Source organism: Scatophagus argus, chromosome 23 (assembly GCF_020382885.2).
Source record: "Scatophagus argus isolate fScaArg1 chromosome 23, fScaArg1.pri, whole genome shotgun sequence".
NCBI classification, from domain to species: Eukaryota; Metazoa; Chordata; class Actinopteri; family Scatophagidae; genus Scatophagus; species Scatophagus argus.
Genome location: NC_058515.1, coordinates 2,473,896 through 2,499,829, shown reverse-complemented (window position 1 = coordinate 2,499,829; position 25,934 = coordinate 2,473,896). Strand labels below are relative to the sequence as shown.

Sequence of the window (25,934 nt, the reverse complement as noted above, 5' to 3'; positions counted from 1 at the left end):
TCTATCTTATTACACAGATTGGAACACTTAACTGGCATTAAAGGAACTGCATTAAGCTGGTTTCTGTCCATACACACAAAAGTTAGCCACGGAGTTCCCCAAGGTTCTCCCTTTTATCAGGTTGCCCCAATAAGTCTCTAAAGACTCTCCAGTTCATCTAGAAAGCTGTTGCATGACTGCTCACAAGAACCAGCATTCATATTTCATCATATTTCTCCTGTACTGTCTTCTCTACACTGGCTGCCTGTAAAATCCAGGATAGAGTTTAAAATTCCTCTCATCACACATAAAGCCCTGAACAGCCAGGTACCAACATATCCAACATAAACAAACACCTAGCAGTGTTCTTACTGCTAGGTGTTTGTTTTTGTACTCGAGAGCAAAGTCTAACCGGAGTCAAATTCCTTGTTTGTACACGCAAACTTGGCCAATAAAGCTGATTCTGATTCTGATCTTAAAGAGTTGATAGTTCCCTATCATCCCACCATGAGGAAATGAGGAGAGGGCTGCAGAGATCTTTGCAGACATCTCTTTGTTTTTCAGTCTGCTGAATGAAAGATCATTGGAGATTTTAATTTTAACAGTTCAAATGGTAGTGAAAGATAACTACAGAAAGGTTTTTGTCAGTGAATGCTTGGTACAAAGTGGAAAAATTACTTAGTCACAGTTACCTGCTGATCTTAAGGGTAAAGTTTGGATTTCCTTTGGATTTAGTTTGTTTCATTTCATTACTGTCTTATTTTATTTAGTATTTAGCTGGTTACATTTTGCCTGGTTCAACAGTAAACTGTATTAGTTCTCTACAAGACTAAAGCTTAAATTTTCCCATAGTGGTTTAATAAGTCACTTTGATCACATGATTTGTAGAGAAAAAAAAATCTGGCATTGTAAAAACCCTCCAAAAGCATTTGGTTTGGGGGAGAAAAGTTGTGAAATTGGTTTTCCATTCGTGGCCCAGTTTCTCAGCTGGGACTTTTTCCAGAGTGTCAGGTGAAACAATTCTAGCCCCCAGGATTAACCATACTGAGCATGGGCATGTGTCACTTAGTAACATTCCGCTGCTCACTGCAGTTAAGACTAATCCATTTCCAATTGTCTGCTTACCTCTGTGATAAAGTGTGACGCCTTCCAATATGACCCGTTAAACTGCATAATTTCCCAAGTCAATGACACAATAGTTCTGATGTTGCTGAATGTTTTGCTGTGGTTGACCAAGCCGCAAAGTAGGGGAACCCCACTGATGAAAACAAATTCATCAGCACCAAATGGACACTAAAACATGCCATGAGATGAATTTAGGTGTTAAAAAGTATGACTAACTGAAATGAAATGTGTGACTGACAACCAGTTACTGCTTTGCCTGATACAGTAATGTGACACATTTACTTGCAACAATGTGTTTACCCTGAAAACGTCTGGCTTGGCAAAATACCACAAGCTTACATTTGTTCCAGATGCACAGCTGCTGGTCTGTTGTCACCAACATGGCAGTGATTGGCAGGCACGGGTAAGAAATGAGAAGATATGATGTTCAAAGACATATCACTCCAAAACACTAGTGATACCTAACAATCAATATAAGTGCATTTAGACTTTGAGTGTACAGTATTGGATATGTTTGAACACAAAGATTGGACTGAGACACATATTATTTGTGCTTGCAGAGCAGGGGACTGTCTCTCTCAAAATGAGAAAATGAGGAAATTAATTCCAAATGGGAGCCAGGCTGTTTTGGACATAGCAACCCGGCTAGTGTGTATATAGTATATCTATCACATAAACACACTTCTGTGTGCTGGTTAACTTGTATGGTAGGGGGAGTCTGTTTTGAGGAAGAGGAGGGAGGAGAGGAGGAAGAGGGGTGGTGGGGGTGGCACCACTCTCCAACATCAACACAGATGGAAATCATTTGTGTCTCAACAAGAGGACTGGTTCAAATTCTGCTTTAGCAAAGCTGCTGCTGCTCCCTGCACAGCCCATACAATGTAAATGACAATGAAATACTGACTCTAGCAAAAAGCATTAGCACTAAACCAAATCGCAAAAAAAATCCCAACATTTGCATTCCACATTTGCTGGTTGCAGCTTTTTAGATGTTAGGATTGGCTTCTTTTTTGGATTATTAACTAGACAAAGCAAGCAATTTGAAGACATACATAAATATAGGAGAATATTCATCAGTTGTAGTCCAAGATTGAATGTCCGCTGACAAGGCACAACCTGACAGACCTGTTGATGGATGCTATCCAAGATGTCTGTGAATATTCTCAGTTATTCAAATCATGACAAACCATTTAGAGTTGAGTAAAGGCCTTAAAGGCCATAAATGCTTTAAAAATATATGATAAAGTCCAGGTGCCTTTTACTCAACTCTACAACAGCACAGCAATTTTCACAAATCTGAATCCAAGAATTTCAGTCTGCACCTAAATTAAGGGACGGATAATAAAAGCCTGGTTCAGTCTCATTCTACGATTCAACTGCGTTAGGGCTGTGAAGAGCTTGAAACAAGCTAGTGTGTAGTACAACTACGTCATGACGCAAGTGTTTTGTGCTCTTCCACAAAGGCAGTGCAAAAAGCATGTCCTCACAGATACAAGCTTGATCCAATAACTTGTAAAAAATGGGTATTACAGTGCATATTTGGACTGTCACCTTTCTGTTATCGAAGCCATCTATTATGCTGTACTCGGCTCAAACGGACTGCAGAGATAAAGTGTGTAATTCAAATAAAAGAGCTAAAGAGAGCAGTTCAAATCTAGAATTTGTCAAACAAATTGGCAAAGACTTAATACATTCTTCAGAGGTGCCGTTTTTCTGGTGGATGTTCAGTGACGCAGCTCCGCTTTCCATCTGGAAGTGGATTTGTTTGCTTCAATGCAGCTTCGTGGAAACACACATAATTTACATTTTATTTTTCAGGACTTTTGTTCAAACTACTTGGCAGCAAGATGGAAACCATTCATGCTGCTGAAGCAGTAAGCTTGTTGATGACAGGAATGTGTTTCATGCCAAAGATGAAAGAGCAACATTCATATAGCGTAACTCATAGATATGAATAGAGACAGAAAGAAAAAGAGAGAGAATTTTCTAGTCCTGCAAGACTTCTGTGAGATTTTGTCACACTTAGTGGTCAATGTGGGGTAATTTGAGCCAGGCCTTGCTTTTTGTGTGCTTAAATACGTGTGTGTGTGGCATATAACACTTTGCACTGATGTTCTTCTTTAGATCACCCGAGTGATTTATGAGGTGAGGGGTGTGCAGAGGATCAAACCAACTAGAAAAGATCTTTGTGTTTATAGTATGTGTGTCTGAGCAAAACCATCAGTTTTACTAATTTAGACTGCAAATTCATTCCAGCATAAAAGTGTCTGTAACTTTTTTGTTGCAGAACCGGAGAAAGATAAAAAAAAAAAAAGGTAATATTTCTGTTTCTGAAACTGATCACTTAAAGAGCTTCACATGAAAATACCAGTATTTGAGTGAACAACAGAATGAAGGGTTGTCTTTTACCAGGGATTAGTTCATTAAAAATCACGTTTAAAATAAGTTAAAATAGGGTTTATCTACCTACTTTTTAAGGTGTTTTTCTCCTTACTTTGAAGTTCTTTGACTATCTTAAACAGGTATTGTAATAATAATAAGAAGAAAGAGAAGAAGAAGAAGAAGAAGAAGAAGAAGAAGAGTAGAGGTTGCTGGTACATCAACTGTTTGTTTTCAGTCAAGGCTTTTTTTCTTTTTTGATATCATGTGCACATCGGACTTCGGTTTTGTTTTGCAGTGACTTCTTAATGACCCTCTTCAAATACACATAAACACACACACTATGAAGGGGAAGGACACAGGGTGGTTCGAAGCAGACCAGTTTGAGCTTGATAAAATTAAAATAGGGCTCAGCGACTCCCAATTAGATTAGTATATCCTGCTGGGTCTCCTGATCACTAACAACATTAGTGTTTGGGTGGGTGTGGTCTGCCATTGAGAAACAAGACTCAGCTGCATAGTAGCTCATATATATCATTTCTTCGTTTGTTTTTCTGTTGTTGTTTGTTTTGTTTTGTTTTTTGGCTACTGCTGAGGCTAATAAGTGTCCCTAAGAGTAACAATAAATAAATAAATATTCATTAGCAATCATGTTACTTAAGGTACTTGAAATTGTTGAAATTAAATTGGAATTGCTTCAGTCATAATGTAAATGGTCAAAAAACATGGTAGTTAAGTGATAAAATGACACAGTTTATATATTTACTAATACAGGTTTTAATTTATAAAAACTGACCATTAGGGGAAAAAAACATTTTATAATCTGAACTCTGAATTGGAGATTACAAAACTAACAAATACTCCCATTACTGCAAGTGCTTAGGAGCACATACATGTGGTATCAGTGCATGTTAGCAGGATATACCTAATCAGTGAGCTGAACGCTGCATGTCCGCACTGCTGGTAATAACTAATATGAGCAATTCATCACTCCATTTCTTCCTTAACTTTAGAACAGCTAACAGCTAAAATGTTTTATTTTGCCAGGATTTTGGCTAACATCACCTTCTTGCTAATTTAAAGGCGGTGCAATAGGACAAACTGTAGTGCTGCTTTGCTAACGCAGCAGAAATAGACTATTATAACCTGTCTAGGCGGTAGCTACAAGAACTGGTAAACTACACACAGCTGGTATGAGCACAAAGCACAATAAAGACAGTACTAATGTTAGCCATTTCAGTAAAATTTCAAAGCTTGTCAGGTGGTCAAGGTCTGTGTGTGTGTCAGAATGCACTACAATTTCACAATGACAATACATCCATAATCTTGTACTTGTATTTAATACACGAGCTGCACGTTGTGTAAATGACAAAGTTGGTTCTATTCAATTTAGTTTTATGTTTGGGTAATCTACTATTAGTGCAGTACTGTCACAATATCAAACAATAACAACTGTAATTCAACAAGACTACTCAAAATAATTATTCCTTATATGACATTAATTCAAGGATTCAAGGATTCAAGGAGCTTTATTGTCATTTCACACATGTAGAAACATGAGGTGGAATGAAATTAGTTTCCCTGGTCCTGGTATAAGCCCAAAAAACCTATAATACCAATGCTATAAATAAAAAAAAAATTAAGCGATCAAAATGGCTGCCTCTGGCTTTGGGGTTAACAGAGCATTGATGTAGCTTCTAAAGCCTCAGGCTCTCGGTCTGTCAGTGTTGGTTTGGCTCAGGACTGAGCACTGGTCACAGAGAGACCGTGGCCAAGGCTGTCTCTTCCTCCTCCACACTCTTCTATGCTTCCATCAGATCGTTCTCGTCTATTTATTGCACTTACTTACTAGCTTTAACTCCCAACAGATTCTTTTAAAAATATCCTATTTGTGCATTTGACGTGTTAAATCCTGGCTAAACAGTGTCTGAACATTTCATCCGCATTAAGTCTTGCTCTTTGTTTCTTTAACTCCCTACCCTGTTTGCTTCTTTCTCTTTTGCAGTCTCCTCCCCCCTCTCTCTTCCTCTTACCCATCTATCTTTTGTCCACTCCTGGAGGCTGAAATTCATACAACTTAAAGAAATGAAGAGAGGGAGTGGTACACTTTTTTTGTTTTCTCTTTGCCTGTACAGCTTATGCAGAGGTCAGTAGGGAAATATGATAAATAGTCATTTCAGAGCAGAAAGAAAGTGACAGAGAGTTGTAAAAATTGTACTTATCTGCATATTTTTTTATGATATATATATACATGCATATTTGCTACGCGTAGATTGTTGTATAACATCCCCTATACAGTATATAACAACTGCATTTAAATGTGTGTAAGAGGGAAATATAAAGTGTGCGAATGTGAAAAATGATTTGATTGCACTTGTGACTGACTTTGTGCCAACAGTACTGAAGCTGTCACATTAACAAATCTGTTATTCAAAACAAAGCAAGACAAAAAACAAAACATTAAAGTTACTACAAATGCAGGAACAGAGGGAGGGAGACATAAAGTAGAGAGACATTACTCCTCCTCACTCCTCCTCTGGCGTCTGGTTTTCCGAGAAAAACTAGGCTGTGATTTCCAGACACACACTGGGTTCATCGGAGGAGGCCGAGGCTGTGGACTGGTTGTAATTACAAACTGCACTGTAAGGCATTGCATCTCAGTGTATGTGTGTGTGTGTGTGTGTGTGTGTGTGTGTGTATGTGTGTCTATGAGAGGATGTAGAACAAGGTGTTGTGGCTTATTGTTATGGTGAGAAGGCTCATAGCCACCTGCTTTCCATCAGAAGCATCTGCTCCAACACTAACAACATAGACACACACTCCCTGCTATTCCTCATACTGGTTTTCTTTACACATTCATGCTCTTCATGTCACTCCCACTGCATCAGTTACACACACACACACAAACAGTCATGTTTCCATTACTTTTGGGGACATTATATAGACTTACAATCTTTTCCTGGAGGCTTGATCACCACCTAACCATAAAAACAAACATTACTTGCCTAATCCACACACACAAACGCACACAACTGCCATAGTAGAGATGCTGCAGTCCTCGCTGACTGTCAGGGTGATGCAAGGCGCTGTGTGCAACAGGAAAACACACTGAAGTCATGACTAACCTTCCTGCTACTTAACAAGAGGCTGTAAAAACACCACTAAACTCCTCACACATGGCTTCAACATTCACTGTATTACTGAATATGATATTCACGTGGCTAAAAAGAAAGTGTGTGAAATGTGTTTTAATTTGACCTGTGACATAATGACAAATACCTTATACACACTACTCTTTTTCATGGTTTGATTTTGAGAATATTTCAATCATATTTTCACTTTAAGTTAGGCAGTCAATTTGGAAACACTGCACAACAAATTAACATTGGACTGGTTTATATGTTCAGCAAAGAGAGGCTGGGAAAACAAAGGCTAACATTTTATGACTGAGAAAGGAGGAATTTTCAATAACTGCAGAGCAATAAGGGAGCATGTCGGTTTCGGTTTGCGAGGAGAAAGAAGACGGAGCGACGAGCAGGTAAAATGGTTAGATGATAACCTGCAGAAAAAATTACACTGTGCTCTTGAAATATAATGTGTTGCAGTTACAACGCTCTTATGTTAACTTGAATGAGAACGATCTGGATGAGATTTATGCAGTGCAGAAACGTTAGGATTATGGCACAGGTACCATTACTGGTACTGAGTTTAAGTACCAGAATTGGCACTGGGATAGGAAAAATTCAGTCTGGTGCATCCCCGGTTTAGACAATATTTAAAATTTGAGAACTTGGGTTTCTTATGTTATAAGGAAAAGAAAACATTGTGCTGATGTAAAACTAGAAACAAATAATTTCAATCACTACCCAGCCATACTTTATTCCCTTCTGTCTTTCTTAATTTTCCACATGTGAAAATATTTAAATACAGGCAGGACCAAACCCACTCTATGTCACGCATCTCTCACGAAAAAAGCTTGCAAAATGCAGGATTTTGCCAGGGTAATCTTGACTCATGCTTCAATTTCTAGCTTTTTTTTCTGGAATCTCACCCAGAGACATGTGACCTGTAAGTCACTTGCACAGTTACATTGTTTAAATCAGAATTTGCTAAGGTTGCCACGACAACAAGTAAACTTTATGTCATTCACAGAATTCTAGCACCAAAGCTTGGCTTGAGAAACAGTTGAGAAACATAGCAAAGCTGAACGTATAATTGTCCTCGTCATAATGCAATACAATTATGAGCGATTACATCCTACAAAACAACAAACACTAGAAGGGCAGGACATTTCAAACAGAGCTTTAAGGATTATGGTTAAGATTTTTCCAGTTCTCTGCAGCACAAAATGTTGTCTGTGCTGAATGTAGCTTTTGTAAGAGGTACAGTAAAGTCTTACGAGCCAGGGGTGAGGGATCTCGGGGAGGGGCATCTGAGGCGGGGCCGGCAGACCACTGTTGATGTCTGACTTGAATGAAGGCTCTGGAAAGGAGGAACAAATGACAGAATATGAGAGAAAGAGCCTTGCTTTGCTGTCCATACACAGTTCGCACAAGTCAGAGGAACACTGAAATATTATGATGTTCCCATTTGAAAACATTGTGAAAATTCAAGTGAAAACAAAAACCCTTCTGACAAAACACCTTCACTGTAGCATAACACAAAACACTTTCACAATACAAGTAACGATGTGAATCTGAAACGTACTTTTTATTTTCATTTTCAAATTTGTAGATTATGTGCAATATATATCTGTATAATTTTAACTTATTTCTAATGAAACTATGTTTTAATTTGATTAAATTACTTCATTTCAATACTGGCGGTCACAGACTTCCATACTTCAGATTACTCAGCAGTGTTTACATAAAGACTTTTTTTGGGTATCGTAATCTCACCTTTCTCTGAAAGAACTCTGTGGAGGATGTTGGACAGGTGCATCTTCCTCTCTCGAACCCCGGCACTCAGATACTCCCTGTCCAGCAGGTCCAGGAACAGACGAAGCTCACAAACTAGCTCCTCCATCGCTGCAGGACAAACACACAAAGAATATATATATTCTGGCATGCCATTATTATTTCAGACACTGAAGACATTTATTCTTCTATCAATCAAGCAGTCAGGTTGTAAACAAACCAAGTTTATGCAAAAAACGATATGCCTTTGGCAGTTCCCCTATCTCCACAAACGAGGAGAATGTTATTACAAAACCAAGAATATTAAGTAGCTGAAACTCCTACACAATCACACAATCTACACACAGAAACAGACCACAGCACTGCTCGTTAATCAATTCTAAAGCACTGAATGTTTTAGTTAAAGCAATTTGCAGTCTTTTTGCACTGTAATCCAACATTAAACAGACACTAAACAAAGGCAAAATATAGTTATATAACAGATAAGCAGGCAGCCAGGTAGAGATGGAAAACAGAGCTTTCAGTCAGTCAATCAATCATAAAGCCAACAGTGTTCATTCCAACATACAGACCAAGCAGTTTGATATCTGCTCAGCAGGGACAGACCTGGCAACCCAACCGAGAGACAGAGTTATAGCTGCTGGTGGAATACACCACATCCTCTCAACACAGAGCAAAACAATCGGAGAAACTAAACATAACAAGTAACTGATGTATGTGTGTGAGTGTGTGAGGTGTGCTTATTCCCATATCACTCCACAGAGTCACACCTGAGAGCTTGTTTTGACACAGACGGCATGACACCAAGTTCATAAGTGTGACTGGGAGGTGCCATGCTCTGCACAGCGATGCACAGGCACTCACATAACAAGCACCTCTCTCACACTGGGGATCCTGGCCTGTTTTGTTGCAGCTCAAGTGTACTGTTAACATCTGATTGTATCGAAGGCGATGACATCATATTGGAAAACAGCGGCAGCTCAAACGGCACAACTGGAGTTAATAACGATGTGTTTATTTTGCTTTATTTACCTTCTGTGAACAGACTAAAGTCCATTTTCTTTTATAGTTAGAGCCTACATTACACTTCTTAGTATTGTTGTGGTATTTCATTACACCCCGAAATCCTCACAGAGAGTTCAGAGATAAGGGAAAAATCTAGAGCTCCAGTGTCTTGCTTAAGAACAGGGAAATGTCTGCTCAAACATAAAGCCAACAGTTTGTGTGTAACCTCAAGCATTAGCACGAAGATTATTTCTTCCAATGACAGCTGCATCAAGTGATGACAAACCTGCAGCTTTGTCATTACTCCCATGTTCTCAGATGTGGGGATTTGCTCCCTTGTCTTAAAAAACAAAACAAGCTATTTAAAGACATCACCGCAGGAAATGTTGATGCAAACAATCGGTTTCTGTGTTTGACTGAAACCGACTGTTTTTAATGTAAGCTGCTGTGTGCACTGAAGAGTCACGCCAAAAAAAATCTTCAAATCTTACTTCAGAGTCAATGAGAATCATATACTATTTACTCTTATAGTAGTGAAGACTTAATAAAAGATATTAAGTGTATTTTTGTTTGTCATACTGTCTTCACTCAGAGACTGTTTATACAGAGGAGAACAGAGGACTGATAGAGAACTTAGTCACATGGTGCAAAACAATCACCCGAAGCTAAATAGCAACAAACCCAATGAACTATTGTCGGACTACAAAGCTTCAATATGGGTGTTGCTGAAAACATCCTACTGATTTCTAAAACATGAATGCTTCACACACATCCCCAACACAGCAGCACAAAGGATCTATAAAATCAGCACAGTTTCAAGGTGGACACGAGATAAGATTAGAGTCACCAGTTCAGTATCTGACCAAATGTGAAATTTAGTCACAATCCCTCCCTTATGGTTCTGAACAGAAAACATTATGATGTCACAGTAAAGGTGGCCTTTGACATGCCATCATTTTATCCTAGTAGACATTCATGTGAAATTTGGTGAGAAAAAGTGCATGGTTAAAGAAATTCCCTCAAAACAATAATGAAAATACATTCAGTCCCAGCTGTCACCAGTATGGAGTCACAAAAAGCCAAGAAGGTTTTTTTCTTGTTGTTGTTGTTGTTTTATTTTTTATAAATCAACTGATTGTGCAACTGTAACACACAGTCTTAAGTTGAGGTTCATTCCTTACACAGAGCAAAGTTAAACAGAAGGTGATGCCCTCACTCGCTGCCGAGCCAACCGTGATACATTCATGTTCTTTACATGGTCACGTTAATTCAGTCAACATTTGACCTACAAGCACAGGACGTGTACTGAACTGACCCATGTGCTAAATGACCCAGCAGTCTAAAACAAACCAAACTAACCACTGGAACCAGTTTAGAAGATTAGAATGTATTGGTTTGTTCATTCAGCAGGGACGTTCTACAAGTTCTTGCTATTTTATGTCAGATATGATGATGCAAGAAACTTCTTATTTCTCTTTCAAAACAACATCTGATCCAAATCTGACCACCACTCAATCTGCCTTATGCTTAACCAAGAACAGGTGAGACTACTGGTAGCTGGCACATGATGAAGGAGATTCAGCCCAAAATCTTTCATGACTAGTGTTATGATAGTGAATTCTTTATAAAGGTTTCCAATGCACCTACAAATCATCTTCATAGTGGTATTTAAGGTCCTGCCCTTCTAGTATCTGTTGTTTTCTACATGGAGAATGATCTTGAAGGTGTCCACACTCTACTTTTAAGGTCAACTGTAGAGATTATTTAATGTGTACTTTTATACTATACTTTTATCCTATACTGACAACAGCCAAGCTTTCCTTCTCCATTTACTGTTTACATTTTTTAGAGCTTGCAACCTGCGCAAGACTTTACCTCTACTGGGGTGGTCAGAAAACTAACTGTGTGTGTGTGTGTGTGCACGCGTGTGTGATTAAAACCTAAAGCAGGCTCTCTAGATCACCAAAGACGACGAGGGAAAATGGAGTGGTGCAGAGTGAGGAAGACCACCCTCAAACAAGGCCCGAGGGCTAGAAGAAAAGTACCTCGTCAAGCAAACAAACCACCCACGCCTTTTCTTCAAAAACTCTTTCCTGCCTCTCTTCCTTTCTCTGTCTGTCATTCAACTACCCCCTTCATGTCCATTCTCTCCATTCTTTCTCTCACTTTGTCAATCCTTCACTCCAATTTCATTATACAGAAAAATCAACATGCATTTGTGAATTTATTACACATTTTAAATACATTTTTTCCTAAACAAACACATTTCTCTAAGTTGTGTGACATTTGCAAATGTGTAACAAGTATACTTTCACGTGACATGTATTCTTAGCAGTATAATTTGCCTCTAACCACATTTGCTGTGTCAACACAAGGCAAAAAGGCATGACAAATGATAGGAGCTCTTTCCTAAAAAAACAATTAAGCCCCCCCCAACACACCACACACACACAATACAAGCCCACCAAAAACACACAGACAAGTCAGAGTGATGTTTCCACCGTAAGGTATTCACACTTCCCAGAGCTGAGAACAAAAGGGGTTTTCCTGATCAACAGGGTCGTGTTTGGGTCTTGGAGAGGATTTGAGGCTCTGCTGTTGTTGCTGGTACAAAAATTTTTAGCCATGCTGAGGGAGGAGGGTGTTCAGCACAATGACATTTACTATCCTACTCTGTGTGTGTGTGTGTGTGTGTGTGTGTGTGTGTGTGTGTGTGTGTGTGTGCGTGCATGTTACCAACTTTCTTGTTACCAACAGTGTCTTTAACACTTTGGGGATTATGTTTAGTCTGGGCATCTGACAAGCTTGCAGGTCAGGATCTGCAGTCCCCAAAGCCCAGAGGCTTCTGAAATAACATCAATCACTACAGGCCTTGGACACATTCTGCTTTAACACAATAAGAATATAAAGTGCTACAAGGTCAGCCATGATTGGTGTCCTTTTATCATGTGAGATACACTGCTCCTTAAAGATCACACCATCTGCAGAAGGAGTCAAAGAGGTCCGGTGCAGTGTGGATCAGGCGGCAGAAAAAGGCAGAGACCTTGGCGGTCCGATCCCTGGATGGTGAAGCTAGTTGTTGGGACAAGAAATGTCACCTCACTGTTGACAGACTGAGAGATATCAGCTAGATATAGTCAGACTCAACTCTCTCACAGCTTGGGATCTGGATGCACTCTCCTTGAGAGGGGTTGGACTCTTCTCTTCTCTGGAGTTGCCTTGGGTAAGAGGCAGAGAGCAAGAGTGGACTTACTTATAGCCCCACAGCTCTCTGCTGGTATGTTGGGGTTTACCCCACTGAATGAAAGGGTTGCCTCCCTGCGCCTTCAGGGCGGGGAAAGGGTTCTGACTGTTTTTTGTGCTTATGTACCAAATGACAGTTCATAGTTTTGCCCCTTTTTGGAGTCCCTGGGACAGGTGCTGGAAGATGCCCCTACTAGGAATTCCATTGTTCTACTGGGGGGACTTCAGTTCTTCAGTTATTGGACTTCTGTGCTAGTCACAGATTGTCCATAACTAACACCATGTCTGAAAGGGTGTCCACAAGTGCACCTGCAACCAGGACACCCTAGGTCGCAGGTCGATGATCGACTTTGTAGTCTGGCTGATAATCACACACACTTTGGATAGTCAGGGTTGCTGGTTCTGCTAGATTCTTCCAGTTTTTGTGCAAAACTAATATTTAACAGACAGATATGAGAGTGCTATTAATCTTTCCTCTAATTCGGGAGGATGATCTCATTTTGGATAACAAAGCTCAAATGTAAGCGCTTGTGTTTGTGGTTGATTGACAGATGTCAGCAGCTATTACATTTGGCTGCTATAGATGTTGTTCATTCATTTCAAGTTGACATCCACCTGTGAGTGAATGAATGAATGAATTCAGGTGCTTTTCACTGCCTTTGCTATCCAACTGTACTCTGTAGCTGCAGTATGTGGCCAGTGAGAGTCAGACAGAGCATTTTGAAAAATAAAAGGACTTTTTGTAGCTGCTGGTGATGTAAAGAATCATAAAATACATTAAAGGTAATGTGCATATTCAGGTGGCTACAACAAGCTGAAGACAGTTGCTACAATTTTGAACTGCCAGTAGTTCACTATGTGCAGGACTGCAGATCCAGCAGAGATGTAGTTAAGTGAACCATGAAGGGAAATTGATATTAAAATGATTAGTTTTCTTTTCATTGAGTGGCAGATACAGTAAAGATTGATCCCTTTGATTTGATTACTACTGCATGTCTGTGGGGCTGTGTAAATTTTTCATCTTGGTGGAACTGGTGAGTGTGATTTAATACAGTGACTGAGGCGTTTCATCTCCCTCCTTTTAAACCATTCAATAAAGGTTAAAGACTTGAAGTACATCCAGTTTTATATCATGTATGTGCATGAGCCACAAAGCGAGAGCGCCGACTGTGCAACTGAAGCTGACAATCCCATGAAAATATTTAGTGCTATTTATTCCACTAGGGAGAGTGCCCGTACGTGTACACACACACACACAGACTCAAACATCTGTGGTTCTAGTCGCACACACATCCCAGTGAGATAACACATTCCCTTGAGTAAATGAGTCCTGCTGAATTACAAGCCAGCATCATTATCAGCATGAAGCCATGCCATTCATCATTGTTCAGCATGGGCTCTTTGTCAGTTTAGTTTACTTAGAGAAGTGATGGTGAACAAACATCATGATGGTCTTTAGATGTGTTGTTAAAAAATTATCAGGAAGAGACAACATTTATGACATATCACATTATAACGACATCCAAAATGTAAAACAATATCTAGTCTCATATCACTATCATACAGTATTGATATATCGCACAACACTAGTCATAGTAGACCATATTAGTACTGGTAGAATAAAATAGAATCCTGGACCAATGCTATCTTTGGGGCTAACCCCTTCACTTTACCAACAGCCAATAGCTTTAGCCTTTACCAATAGCACATGGGAGCTCTGCTTGGTCTTCAGACGTCATAGCATTTATTTACCAGCTGACTGTGACTTGCACTGGACATTTAAAGTCAACTCAAACTTATGGCTAACCCTGCGTACGCTTCTGCTTTGCTGCACACATATCTCTTGGTCTCGCTTCACCACACACTCCTCGCGCATTCAAACATGTACTGCTCTATTTCTTAAGAAGCTACTCTGGTAAAATGCTCTTCTCAACTATGGAGAATGGCTCATGAATTCCATAATTTTCCTCATACGGTCTTTTCACTGCTCATACCAAGGACAGATAGAAGAGGCTGCTGGCTTGTGTACAGCACTGAGTTCTAGCTAGCTTTAGCTGCTCTTCCTTTGCTAACTTCTTCAAAGTTATGAATTACGAGCTTTGCGTCTTCTGAACTCATGGTTAAGAACTTGCTGGCGTGCAGCTGCGACATTATTGCCGGTACCGCTGTGCGTGCAACGTGTGGCGGACCAGCTTAGAATCAGAGATACAGAACAATGACCGTCCAGTCTCAGGTTCAGGCTGAGGATGCTGAAAAGCAGCCAATCCTGTCCCTGGCCAGTTGATTGAATAAATGCCCGTGAATATCCTAACAAATCTTATTTAAATAGCACTTCTTCAAACTTCAGTTTTGCCTTACAATTGTAAGGGAATTCTTTTAACTGCTCTCTTCTCACCTTTCAGAATAAAGGCTGACCTGGGTCATGCCGTCACCTGGACAGCTGGATACCAAGGCCTTGACAATAGCAGATGATTGGACACTCACTGTGCCAATCTTGACTCTTTGCATAACACTGTCCTATTTTTGTTATTTCACCTATAGAGTAGATGCTCATTCCCTTCATTTTCATCTATTTTAGGTTTTTTCCAAGAATGGATGTAACTATCTTGAGTGTCAGCGTCTTTCAGGTTAGAATTGGGGGACATCACACGCAGCACTCTGTACTGATGACTAAGATATCTAGGTCCAGCGTCATTTCTTCACCACTGCTGTACTGAGATTTTCTCACTGAAAATAATTCATGCTATACACTTACTTCAGTATCAGTCAGTTACATAAAGCCTGATGAATGATGGGAACCCTTTTCAGCAAAAACACAAACCACATCCTATACATTCAAAACAAAACAGAACATGCTTCTTAAATCCCTGCAACATTTAGACTCAGCTCATTAAATCCAAACTGCACTACAACATGTACAGTCAAGAATCTAGCCGAGACATGAGTAAAACTCGTGCCAAGGACACAATGAAAATGGTTCAAAAACCAGAAATAAATAAAGTCAATCTGGTAGGAGCAACAAATACAGGAAATCATATTTATTTCCTTCATGCAAACACAATTCAAAATTTGACTAAATGACCTGTTCAGGTGGTTATTTTTGGAACATGATCACAGGACACAATTTGTTACAGTTAAGCTACAGGATGCCATCAACATCTGCAACAGCAGATGGTATGCCATCTCCACTGCATGCCATGCCAAATCAAAAACAAAACTTGCATTTAACCTGTTTGGGAAACTAAAATTGGAGTGATAGGGGTTGTGGTACTGGCTATGCTTTGATAGATGTCTCAACCAGGTGTGACAGACTACTGACGTAGCCAACAAATGCATGAGAATCCCTGACCACTTAATGAGCAAACCAGCCAATCATCTTCAGTGAGCACTTTCTGTGGTTCTGGGAAACTTAACTGCATTGTGGGTTGAATGTTACAGTAAGGAGGTGGTTTTAACTAATTGAGGTTGGTTTAGCGTCTGGCATAGTCATGGTTATTGCCTCCAGTGCGCCATCAAAACACAGCAGACGCATGACTACATAAGCAACTACACACACACAACTTATCAGTGAAAACAACCCAAGTGTGCAACTGACAAACATGGCAGCTCTTACATTTAGCAAAAAGAATTTGTTAAACTATAGTCCACTTGAACTATTCCAGCAAAAACAGATCTATAGCTCAAGCAATTAGTTTGTTGCTGATAATTAATCAGCAACAATCATTATCATACATAAACTGTTCCAGTTGTTTTCTGGAGCAAATATGCCAAATACTCATTAGGTCCTGTTTCTAAAATACCAGGATTTGTGGCTTTTCTTTGATTTATACAGTTATTTTAAATATATTTGCTGATGAGGATTATGTGATATGTGAAGGTCAGAAAAACTAATAAGATCTTTTTCAACTATTTCCAAGGTCAAGATTAAACTTTGAAGCTCAACTCTTAAATAAGAAGACACAAGAAGAAGTCTGCATAGGAAAAATGGGGGGAAATAACCTTTTACAATTCCAAATTCATCCTCTGATAATGTGATAAGAATGAAGGCTCCAGAACAGCTACTAAATATGGTTTTTGAAGCTGTATTCTCAACCCTACACCTTTGGTTTGGGAATATTTGATCTAAAAAAAAAAAAGACTTTGCATGATGACATAAAGGCATGTGATGGATTTTTTTCTGTCTCACAATCAACGCAATCTTTTTCTATAGTGGAAAAGGCCTCATGTAATGGTACATTTGGTCGCACCGCTGGTGAGAAAGCTGTGAAAGTTATGCAAAATTGCCAGTCATAAATGTTTCACTCAGGATTTGTAAAGCCTCAACTTGGACAAACACCAAAAGAGAGGGAGAATTATAAACAGATCAGAGGACGGGGGATGCTGCATTAGTTTATGATTAAAGACAAGCTGTCTCGCTCTCTCCTCATTTCTCAGGTCTGTAATTATGAGGTTTGCGTGTTTTCTTCGTTCCATTGGACACGCCAACTGAACATCACAGAGTGAGGCTGACTGCTATTGAACAGTACAGGTGGTTTACCGTATGAGCAGATGTTCCCCTGACCGCAAATAAACATCTGCAAAGCCCTGATCTGAAGGCAGAGGAGGAAAGAAGAAAGGGATAGAGATGGAGGGATGGAGTGTGCTGATGGAGGTTTACAGTAGTTAGAAGGAGGGACTGTCCAATAGAAAGAGAACTAGTGCTTGGGGAGAGTCATGATTCTTTCCTTGGTATCTCCTTTAAAAAGATAATTAAAAAACACAGGCCAAGGAAAGGGAGATGGAGTAAATTTATCAACACTTTGGGATTCTATCTTCCAGTGGGAATTCAGGACATGTGGTTTCCGTGACTGGGAACGGTAACTGCCTGGGTGTGAGAAACGACTTCTAAAGGTTACATGAGTCGAGGTATCAGAAGAGAAACATATAAAATGAGATCACTGCATCCCTGGTATGAATCAGCCACAGTGATTCTATGCTTTAGCTGTAATACATGTGTGTTGGTTGAGTCCCATTCAGCAGTATTTCTTCTCTGTCTTTTCTCTTTGAAACCCTCTTCAGTCAACTGAAGGCGAGTCATCAACAGAAAATAAATCTTAGAAAACTGGCTTAATTGCAAACTCTGCATCACAATTACTAATACAAACAAAAATCGAATACCAAATATGTGTCTAAACAAAATGAATAAAAGCATGGTAAACTTGTGTTTTGTTTTGTTTTGTTTTGTTGAGTTAACCTTCCACCACATCCTCTCCTTAAATCAACTCGTGCACTTGTGTTGCTGAGCATTGCATCTAACCAGAGCCTATACAAACATATGCACCATTCTGCAGACAAGTCAGTCTCACCACATAACAGAAATGGCTTAACACTGTCTTCTACAGAAGCATCTCATCTTTAGATTCTCAGAGCGTCCTGGCAGTGCCCAACAGCCCCGAGAATTTCTTTATCTATCAATTTCTGGTATACCCGCCCACAGAACAGTGCATCCCCAGTAGCAGACCCACCCATACGGACATTTGTATACGTGTAAACATGTGTGGCTAGGTGATATAGCCAAACACGAATCAGAACAACATGTAAACACATGGAAATCACACGTTACATGCTCACAAGTGTATCCATTTGTCAAAACCTATTCCTCAGTCCTTCCTTTGTTGTTGTTGTCTCTACCCAAGTTAATCTGACAGACCTCTAGTTGTGCCCCCAACATACACATCACCCCCACCACATAAGCTACACCACACCCCATCACTGCAAGCCACCAATGCAACTTTAGTCGTGTAATCCTAAAAGCTTTGTCCAAGACAGTCTAACATGTTAACAGATTCATCCTTTTACAACAATATGCCTATTAAAGACGCCTGGAAAGACTCAACAGAAATGATCGTCTCTAACTATTAGTTTTACATTTTGAGGCAGGAGTACAAATATAAATGCTTGGTTAATGATGTTCAATCAGTAGGCTGGCTGCCAGGTGGCTTTAAGCCATATGTAACTGTCCTATTTGGCATGCATCAGGGTCTTCTAAATTGTGCTCGAGCATGGCCCAGGATCCCCATCTTTCTCCCTCTGTTTTTCCAGATGGTTACTGACACAGGCCAGGGCTATGATTAGTCGGCCCTAAAGTCTCTGTTTCCGCATGCCAACTTACTGACAGGCCAGCTTTGGAGGGAAGGAGGGGAGGAGGGAGAGATTACAGACTCATTTCTCCTCATCTCTCCTCTCCACTTCTGTGATCCGTCTCCCCTCCACCAAATAGGAGGAGCTTGCACGTCCAACAGATGAAAGCTTTTAAAGTTAAATCATCATTGGGGTGAATGGGCGTCCTGAACAACGCAGAGAGGGAAAGTGACCCCCAACTCTAAAACAGAACCAAATGGGCCAGGTGGACCAGAGCGGTGACACCATGTACCCATTCTGCCCACATCACACACACACCCTGATTAATTTCTCATCACCTCAGGGTTTCTGTGAGGAAAGCTACAATATTAGATGGTGTATACATACACTTGTGTATGTTTGGCCCCCAACATGACAGCCCATAAGTGAGAGAACTCCACAGCAAGGACTTGCTGAAAGAGTCCTTTCTGTGTTTCTCCCACCAGCAAGTCAGTGGAGACAGAAACTTCTGTAAATGCACAAGTCTGCACTGCAATTAATTCATTTCACTGGAACCACCAAGAACACTGACATGTGATGGACATACTACTGATTCTCCATGCAAAAATCAAAATTTAAAATGTTTCCCAAAGCAATAATTAGGGTTGTTCTGCTACCAATACCAGTATCAGAAAATACATTTGTGAGTATGCAAGTCCATGCACCAATCCAATTCCATATAATTTATTAGTCCTGAAATGAGACCCTGCTACTTTTCAGCAGCTCCAAGGCCTCAATACCAATGTAAATCAAAAGAAAGAGTAAAGCAGCTAATGGTTTTCCCAATAAGAAGTATTCTTTTGATACTTATGAATGTATGAAAAGAAAATGTGTTAGCTAAAATATGTTAGCCATTCAGAAAACTGGGTAAACTAGCACTATTACATACCTCCATAGTGATTGTCTTGAAATCAGGTTGGTTAAACCTTCATCTAAATCCAATACCAGAACCTGATCTATTACATTCTCATGGTCCGCTGAGATGTGATTACAACCCCTCTACACAATGGATGTCTGTCAGAACCTCACCAAATGCCAGGCAGAGAAGTGCTGCTGGGCTACCTGATACCCTGCAGCTGCTAACAGAGGTCTTGTTATTGTAGGACTCCATTCACTGCTACAAGTAGGAGACATTAGAAATATGGAGCATTTGTTTTGTCATTTCTGGATCATGTTAGGAAACCTCTGGCTGCAGTGTGGAGTTACACCAGTGTTGACCTGGGCTGTGTAATAGCTAAGTGGGCAAATAAGATTGCTTCTGATAACATTTATTTATACATCTGCTGAGATGAATGTACTATGAATATATAGTTTTGTCAATTTATTTCATCCCATTAGCATTAAAGTGAGCCTAGATATCTGATCTAAAACCAAAATGGTGGTTAGACTGAATTAGACTGATTGAGATCAGTCTCCCTTTTTATTGATCAGAGGTAGCAAGTCTACAAAGTAGAGTTGGGTATCAGTGGCCTAGTACTGCAGAAGCTACAACCCAAAGTCTGTGGTGTGGGGAAGTCAAGGGTAATGTATTGGCATTTCAATGGTGTCAATGTGAATATTTCAATTCACACTATGGATACTGACTGGTGGGAGTAAAGGTTTTTGAAAGGATACCCCATCCTACTAAGTCAGGGTTTTTATCATTTCAAACCTAGACTCTTACATCCATGTTTATACCATACAGGTCACCCAAAGCTGTAGCCTACAGTAAGTGGTGTAGTTCCATCAGAAGCTAGCAGCACAGTTATTCTTAGGATTGCTGACAGTAAAAACCCTACTGAGCCCTGATTTGATGTTTCATTGAAGTACACGTATCCGACTCTGTTGTCAGGCAACCATGATGTAATGAAAACCAGATTTGTTTTAATGTCACAATGCTAGAAAGCAAGGAATGACGTTATATAACAATGGGCTATTTCACAAAGCTTGAATGATAAAACAATACATGGAAAACTAACATTAGCGCCAGCTACATGGTCTTAAAGCAAATTGCTACACGGTAAATCATAAGGGTGCATTTCGGGATATGAGATTATGACAACTTGAACACCACAAAGAGTGAAACATAAGAGTGAAAGAATGAAGGTAAAGAGGAGCCTTGCTCTATTGTACGCACCATACATTCTGTAAAAAAAAAAATGACACTATTTCTGCTGTTTTGTTTCACTGAAATTCCAAGCTGAAGTATACAACGTTGATATCTAACAAAGCATCTATTCTTCAATGTGGCGTGCAACTTTTTGTAGCTCTCCCATTAATCCTATGATCATTCCACAAAATTATACTGTGCTAGCCAGCAGCCAGGAGCACCCTGAACAAAGCTTCAAAGTTTTAATTTAATCACTGATGTAAGTGCTACATGGAATGCAGAGCTTAAGGTCTTAACCCTAAATACAGAAGTCCCACAAGTTCTTGCTTCACATTTATGTGGTGTGCATTTTTGCTTGAAGCCACATAATATTGCCAGATGACTGAATGGAGTTTGGCATTTAGTTCATACTACATAGACACTTGACAACCAACCACAACCCCAATGACACTGTCAAGAGCCAACTGTCTCTCCACAGTCTCTGGTCCCTCATTCCCTCCCTCTGACCCCCTCCCGTTCTGCTACAGAACCTAGTCTACCCTTTATAAACATTCCTCATTTGACACCTTTGTCTTCTATGTACACCGTGTCGACAAAATATCATCACGGAGTCGAGTGGATGCCCTCGACATAAATTTTCACCCTAATGCGATACTTTCAGCGCGTGTGCGCGTGCCTGTTAGTAGGTGTGCGCGAGCGCGCCTGCCTTGAGCCACTGCTATTACAGCATTTAGCTAATCAAACATTTTGTCAACTAAAATAAACGATGAATTGGTGGAATACATTGAATAAAGCAATAAACTGACTAAAACCGTTACTGGCTAACGAGGTAGAAATAACCTTATAGGCTGTTCTGAACTATGCTAACAGCTTAGGAAAAAAACATACTTTTGTGGGTTCGTTATGGCTAATGGGGAGATGCTGTGTAAAATACAAGCTTAGCGTCTTTGGGAATATTCCTCTAAATTAATAAAGGATTTTTGTGGTCAAAGAAAGCCCCAGGTTGAGCCACTCACCCCTGTTGGAAGTAAACAGAACAGGGTCGCTCCTCATCATTAAATCAAACTCATCTAATCCGCACAGCGACACTCGAGAGCAGGGGCCTGCCCAGCGGCTCCAGGGTAGCACTAAAATCCACACGCACAGATTTTACGCCGCTTGAGCCTTCAGTTTCAGTCTCCGTTTATTCCTTTCCTACCGGTCCGGTGACTGAATCGTCTCCCTTTTTCCTTTCAAAGTTTTTCTGCAAATCTTTCTCCTCCTCCTTCCTTTTCCTTCTTCCTCCTCCCCTCTTCTTCTTCTTCAAATGTCTCTCTATTCCACTCGCTCTCTCTCCAAACTGCCTGCATGGATACTTTTGCTACTTTGAAAACCATCGGAAATGAAACAATTCCCTGTCCGGGTTATTGATTTATAACTTTATCGCGGGTTCAGACTATCGACTTGGAAAACAATCTTGGAAATTTTCCGCGATCGAGTTATATTCCAAATATTAACCTGCTCTGTCTACTTTTATTGTGTGAAATAACGTTAATATGATAATGATTAACCAAAAACTCTGTTATCAAGAGATATAATACTTCTCATATTGTCTGGTTTGCATTACCTCCTCTTTGTCATTTTTTTCCCATACGCAATAAGAAAGTGTATGATCCACTTTGTTAGTAGCCAAATCCAGCTCAGGGCACACGAATACACTAATGTTAAAGTAAGATTTACATATGTGCCCTGAAGGCAACATTTCCCACCTCAGGAGAAAATGCTTTTCAAAATCTGGGAGAGCTGAGACTTCCTAACTCCAGAAGTCTTGCTGCTTACATTACTTTTTATTTCTCTTTTCAGTTCAGAAACAGCAGGACTCAAATTTAGAATAAAAGTGAGAAGAAAGACATGCAGCGTTTCACACTGTATCAACATCTCCGTAGGTATACCCCTCAGACCCATTCTTTATGGTTTAGTTTATAGTAAAACACTGACTTTTCAGCAGTAGGAGAGTTCTGGATATTGTACTGTACTAAGGTTATTGTATTGAACTGTACTGAGGCCGTGACTTGGTACTTCCTTACTATTAATTATTTGTAACTTGATGATCTATGCACTGAGGCTTAGTTTGCATTTGTGCCGCTTGGATGTTCTCTGAAGAAAAACATATAAATTCAGATGAATCTGGTCCGGTAAACTGCCTGCGCTGCTATCAGAGTTTGACATATCAAAATAAATTCCATATACCTAACCTAAAAACTCCATCAGATCGGTCTTAACCAGCTTTAGTTACGCTTTGAAACATACAAGAGGGAAGGACAGAAACAATGAGTAGAGTAAGAGTCCAGCTTTCCTAATTACACCCCATTAACATAAACTGCTGATTCCCCCAATCCCCAGGGGCAAGAGCCAGTCTGAGTTCAATATCCCATCTGCCACTAGGGGGGAGGAGGAGGAAGAGGGAGGAGGCAGACGGGGGCTTTTATTATTTATTTTTTTTAACTTTTGTACTGAGGGAGGGAACCATGTGGAGAGAAAGAACAATGTCCCACCTTTCAGTTCCAGCTTAGGGAGAACTACAGAATGGCAGAGGTTGTTAAAGAGTATTTCCTTAAAGGATAATCACCATAACCTTCCTGTAAGTGACCTTGTCGTGGAGGGAATGTGCATGTGCTGCTCGGTGGTGAATACTTTGTGACTTTATGTCAGTTTGTGGCGTTTAGATAAGCATGTAATGTCTTCCTTATGCATTTTCTGTGATGTGTCGCATGGTATCAAGGCCATGGCCTTTTATTTTCCCACTGCATCACTGAGGACAAGTAAGTGTATATTAAATCCGAATCCAACACCAGCTTCCTCTGATTGACCATTCCTTTGTATTCCATCATCTTGGTTCAAAAGTGCGCTCAGTATCCTGAAAATACAGACTGTGAAATTCATTCACAGGGTGTTAACCATCAGTCTTGACCACAGGCATATAAAAAGATGGATAATGAGTTTCAACTTCCTCCCACTGTACAAAAGCGAAGCCAAAATATCCCGGATACGAGCGCTGCCATCTTGAGCTGATAACATTATCTGGAACCTGAATCTGTGCAGTAGTGATCAGGTGGCTCCAGAACCCCGTAGAACCCAACTTGGTTAAAGACGTTGTTAACATGTATACACATCTGAGCTTGTACAAGGTTGTTTTGAAGATCTAGAAACATTTTGTGGATGAGCAAACTTCACCCGACTTTCAGCCATTATGGGGGTGAGTCGATAATGACTGAAAGTTCCTTTAAGGCTCGGTGCTGCCCATCCTGACATAAGGATATCTTCTACTTCTGAAGGAGATGTCAAGGGATGTTCCAAAAAAGTTGTATTTTATTGCCCTGGTGCATGAGACAGAGCTAGAATGACTCAGATTTAGATTCAGAAAAGTTTATTTGACAGAGATTTACTGTATATTTTTACTAGATTTTTCTTGAATGCGAGTGATGACTGTGGTCTTGCAGAAGCAGAGGCAAAAGCTGTGTTATGTTGTTGTAGCGCTGTGAAACCTCTTGGGTCAGATGTTGGGGTAGACTGGACAAACACATGCTCATATCCCACCTCCTACTAGTTAATACTGGTTCCGTTAAACAATGACGATCCATCAGAAACTCCAACCAAGTACTCTTAGTTCCCTAAACCTAACAAAACCTTACACCAATGACTAAATCTCCTGCATAGTTTCGAGTGTTTGATCTATTGAGATGGATTCTGGCCCTGCAATGCAGACGTTGCCGTGCGTGTTTGATTTACATTATATATATTCTATCGTTAATATAAAAAATATTGATCAGTGCAGTTTTAATTGTGCATTTTGAAATCCATCTTCAATGTAGCTCACAGAATGGAAGCCAACAGCCTCTCATTTTATTTCCTCATTAACAAAGGCAGCAGAGGGCCACTCTCACACACACACACACACACACACACACACACACACAAGAATGCATACATACAAACTGTGGTTGGAGACAACTGCTTCAGACGGGCCTGTCAAAACAAACAGAGGGCTAAGATGAACCTAAAAACCTTCCAGATTTACTCTTCATTAAAACTCACTTTGCCAACCTGAAAAGGGTAGACAAACACGCCTGATCCTGAAACGCAAGAGGCAGGTTGCGTTTGAGGTGTTTTTATAGGCAGAAGAAGGTGGCAGCCCTAACAGCTCTGTTCACCAAGGCAGTACGCAAATGACCTTAAACTCAGTGGGTTGCAGCGGAGAAATCCAGTGGGAGGACTTCTTCTTGAGTTGTGAGACTCTTAACAGGGTGAGATATGATAATGGAGAGGGAATGTGTGTGCGTTGAAATGACGGACGACGAAAGGATGGACGGATTACACTGAAATAGCATGCGTGTTGTAACAGTACATTCTTCATTCAAGTCTGCTCTCAAGCGAGTGAATGTACATCTCACTTACACACTCACACACACATACAAACGCACGCACACACAGTTTTCTGCAATATGAAATCTCATACTGCATAGATATTGGCTTGGTCTGTTGTGAAAAAACAACAGTGACATCAGTGTTTGGCCCTCTGACAGAGATTAAATCTAACAGAGTTTGAGATACTGTAATAAGTTGGACTCTCCCCTGCTCCAGTCAGCTGTCAACCTGTCATGTTATTCAGACACCCCACTGAGCAGACACACACACTCTCGGTCAAACACACACACATGCTTTAATATACTTTGAATTGTGTACATGAGAACTATTGCTATTGTTATTATTGTCATTGTACAAGTACGATGAAATTGAAATGCTATCCCTTAAAGTGCCAAAAGCACAGAAACTGTTTTTTGACCTATTTGTCCAAGCTTTTATTGTCATGTATCGTCTGCCCAAAGACAGCAGTTCAAACAGACAGTGTCCTGGGTGGGATGGCTCCTTGAGGATGCCATGAGCTTTTTTGAGGCAGCGGGAGCTGTAGAGATCTTAGGGTAGAGGACAGCTGATGATCTTTAGTGCGGTGGTGATGACTCTCTGGAGACATTTCCTATCTGTGCAGCTGGTGAAGCACA

General features: G+C 40.2%; 1 protein-coding gene across 4 annotated transcripts in view; it reads right to left on the bottom strand.

Annotated features, from left to right (window-relative positions):
• afap1 (actin filament associated protein 1) overlaps window positions 1–25,934 on the bottom strand; it is an 88,258-nt gene that overhangs the window by 34,967 nt on the left and 27,357 nt on the right. Inside the window, exons 1-3 of one of the 4 annotated variants that reach the window (XM_046381210.1) lie at window positions 21,912–22,234; window positions 8,382–8,510; window positions 7,883–7,965 (exon numbers count right to left, since the gene is read on the bottom strand). In XM_046381210.1, coding sequence (XP_046237166.1) covers window positions 7,883–7,965; window positions 8,382–8,510; window positions 21,912–21,951 — 252 coding nt within the window. In that variant the 5' untranslated portion in view covers window positions 21,952–22,234. Of the gene's footprint in view, window positions 1–7,882; window positions 7,966–8,381; window positions 8,511–21,911; window positions 22,235–25,934 lie in introns of those variants that run through there. The other 3 variants (XM_046381213.1, XM_046381212.1, XM_046381211.1) reach the window with 3 other exon arrangements.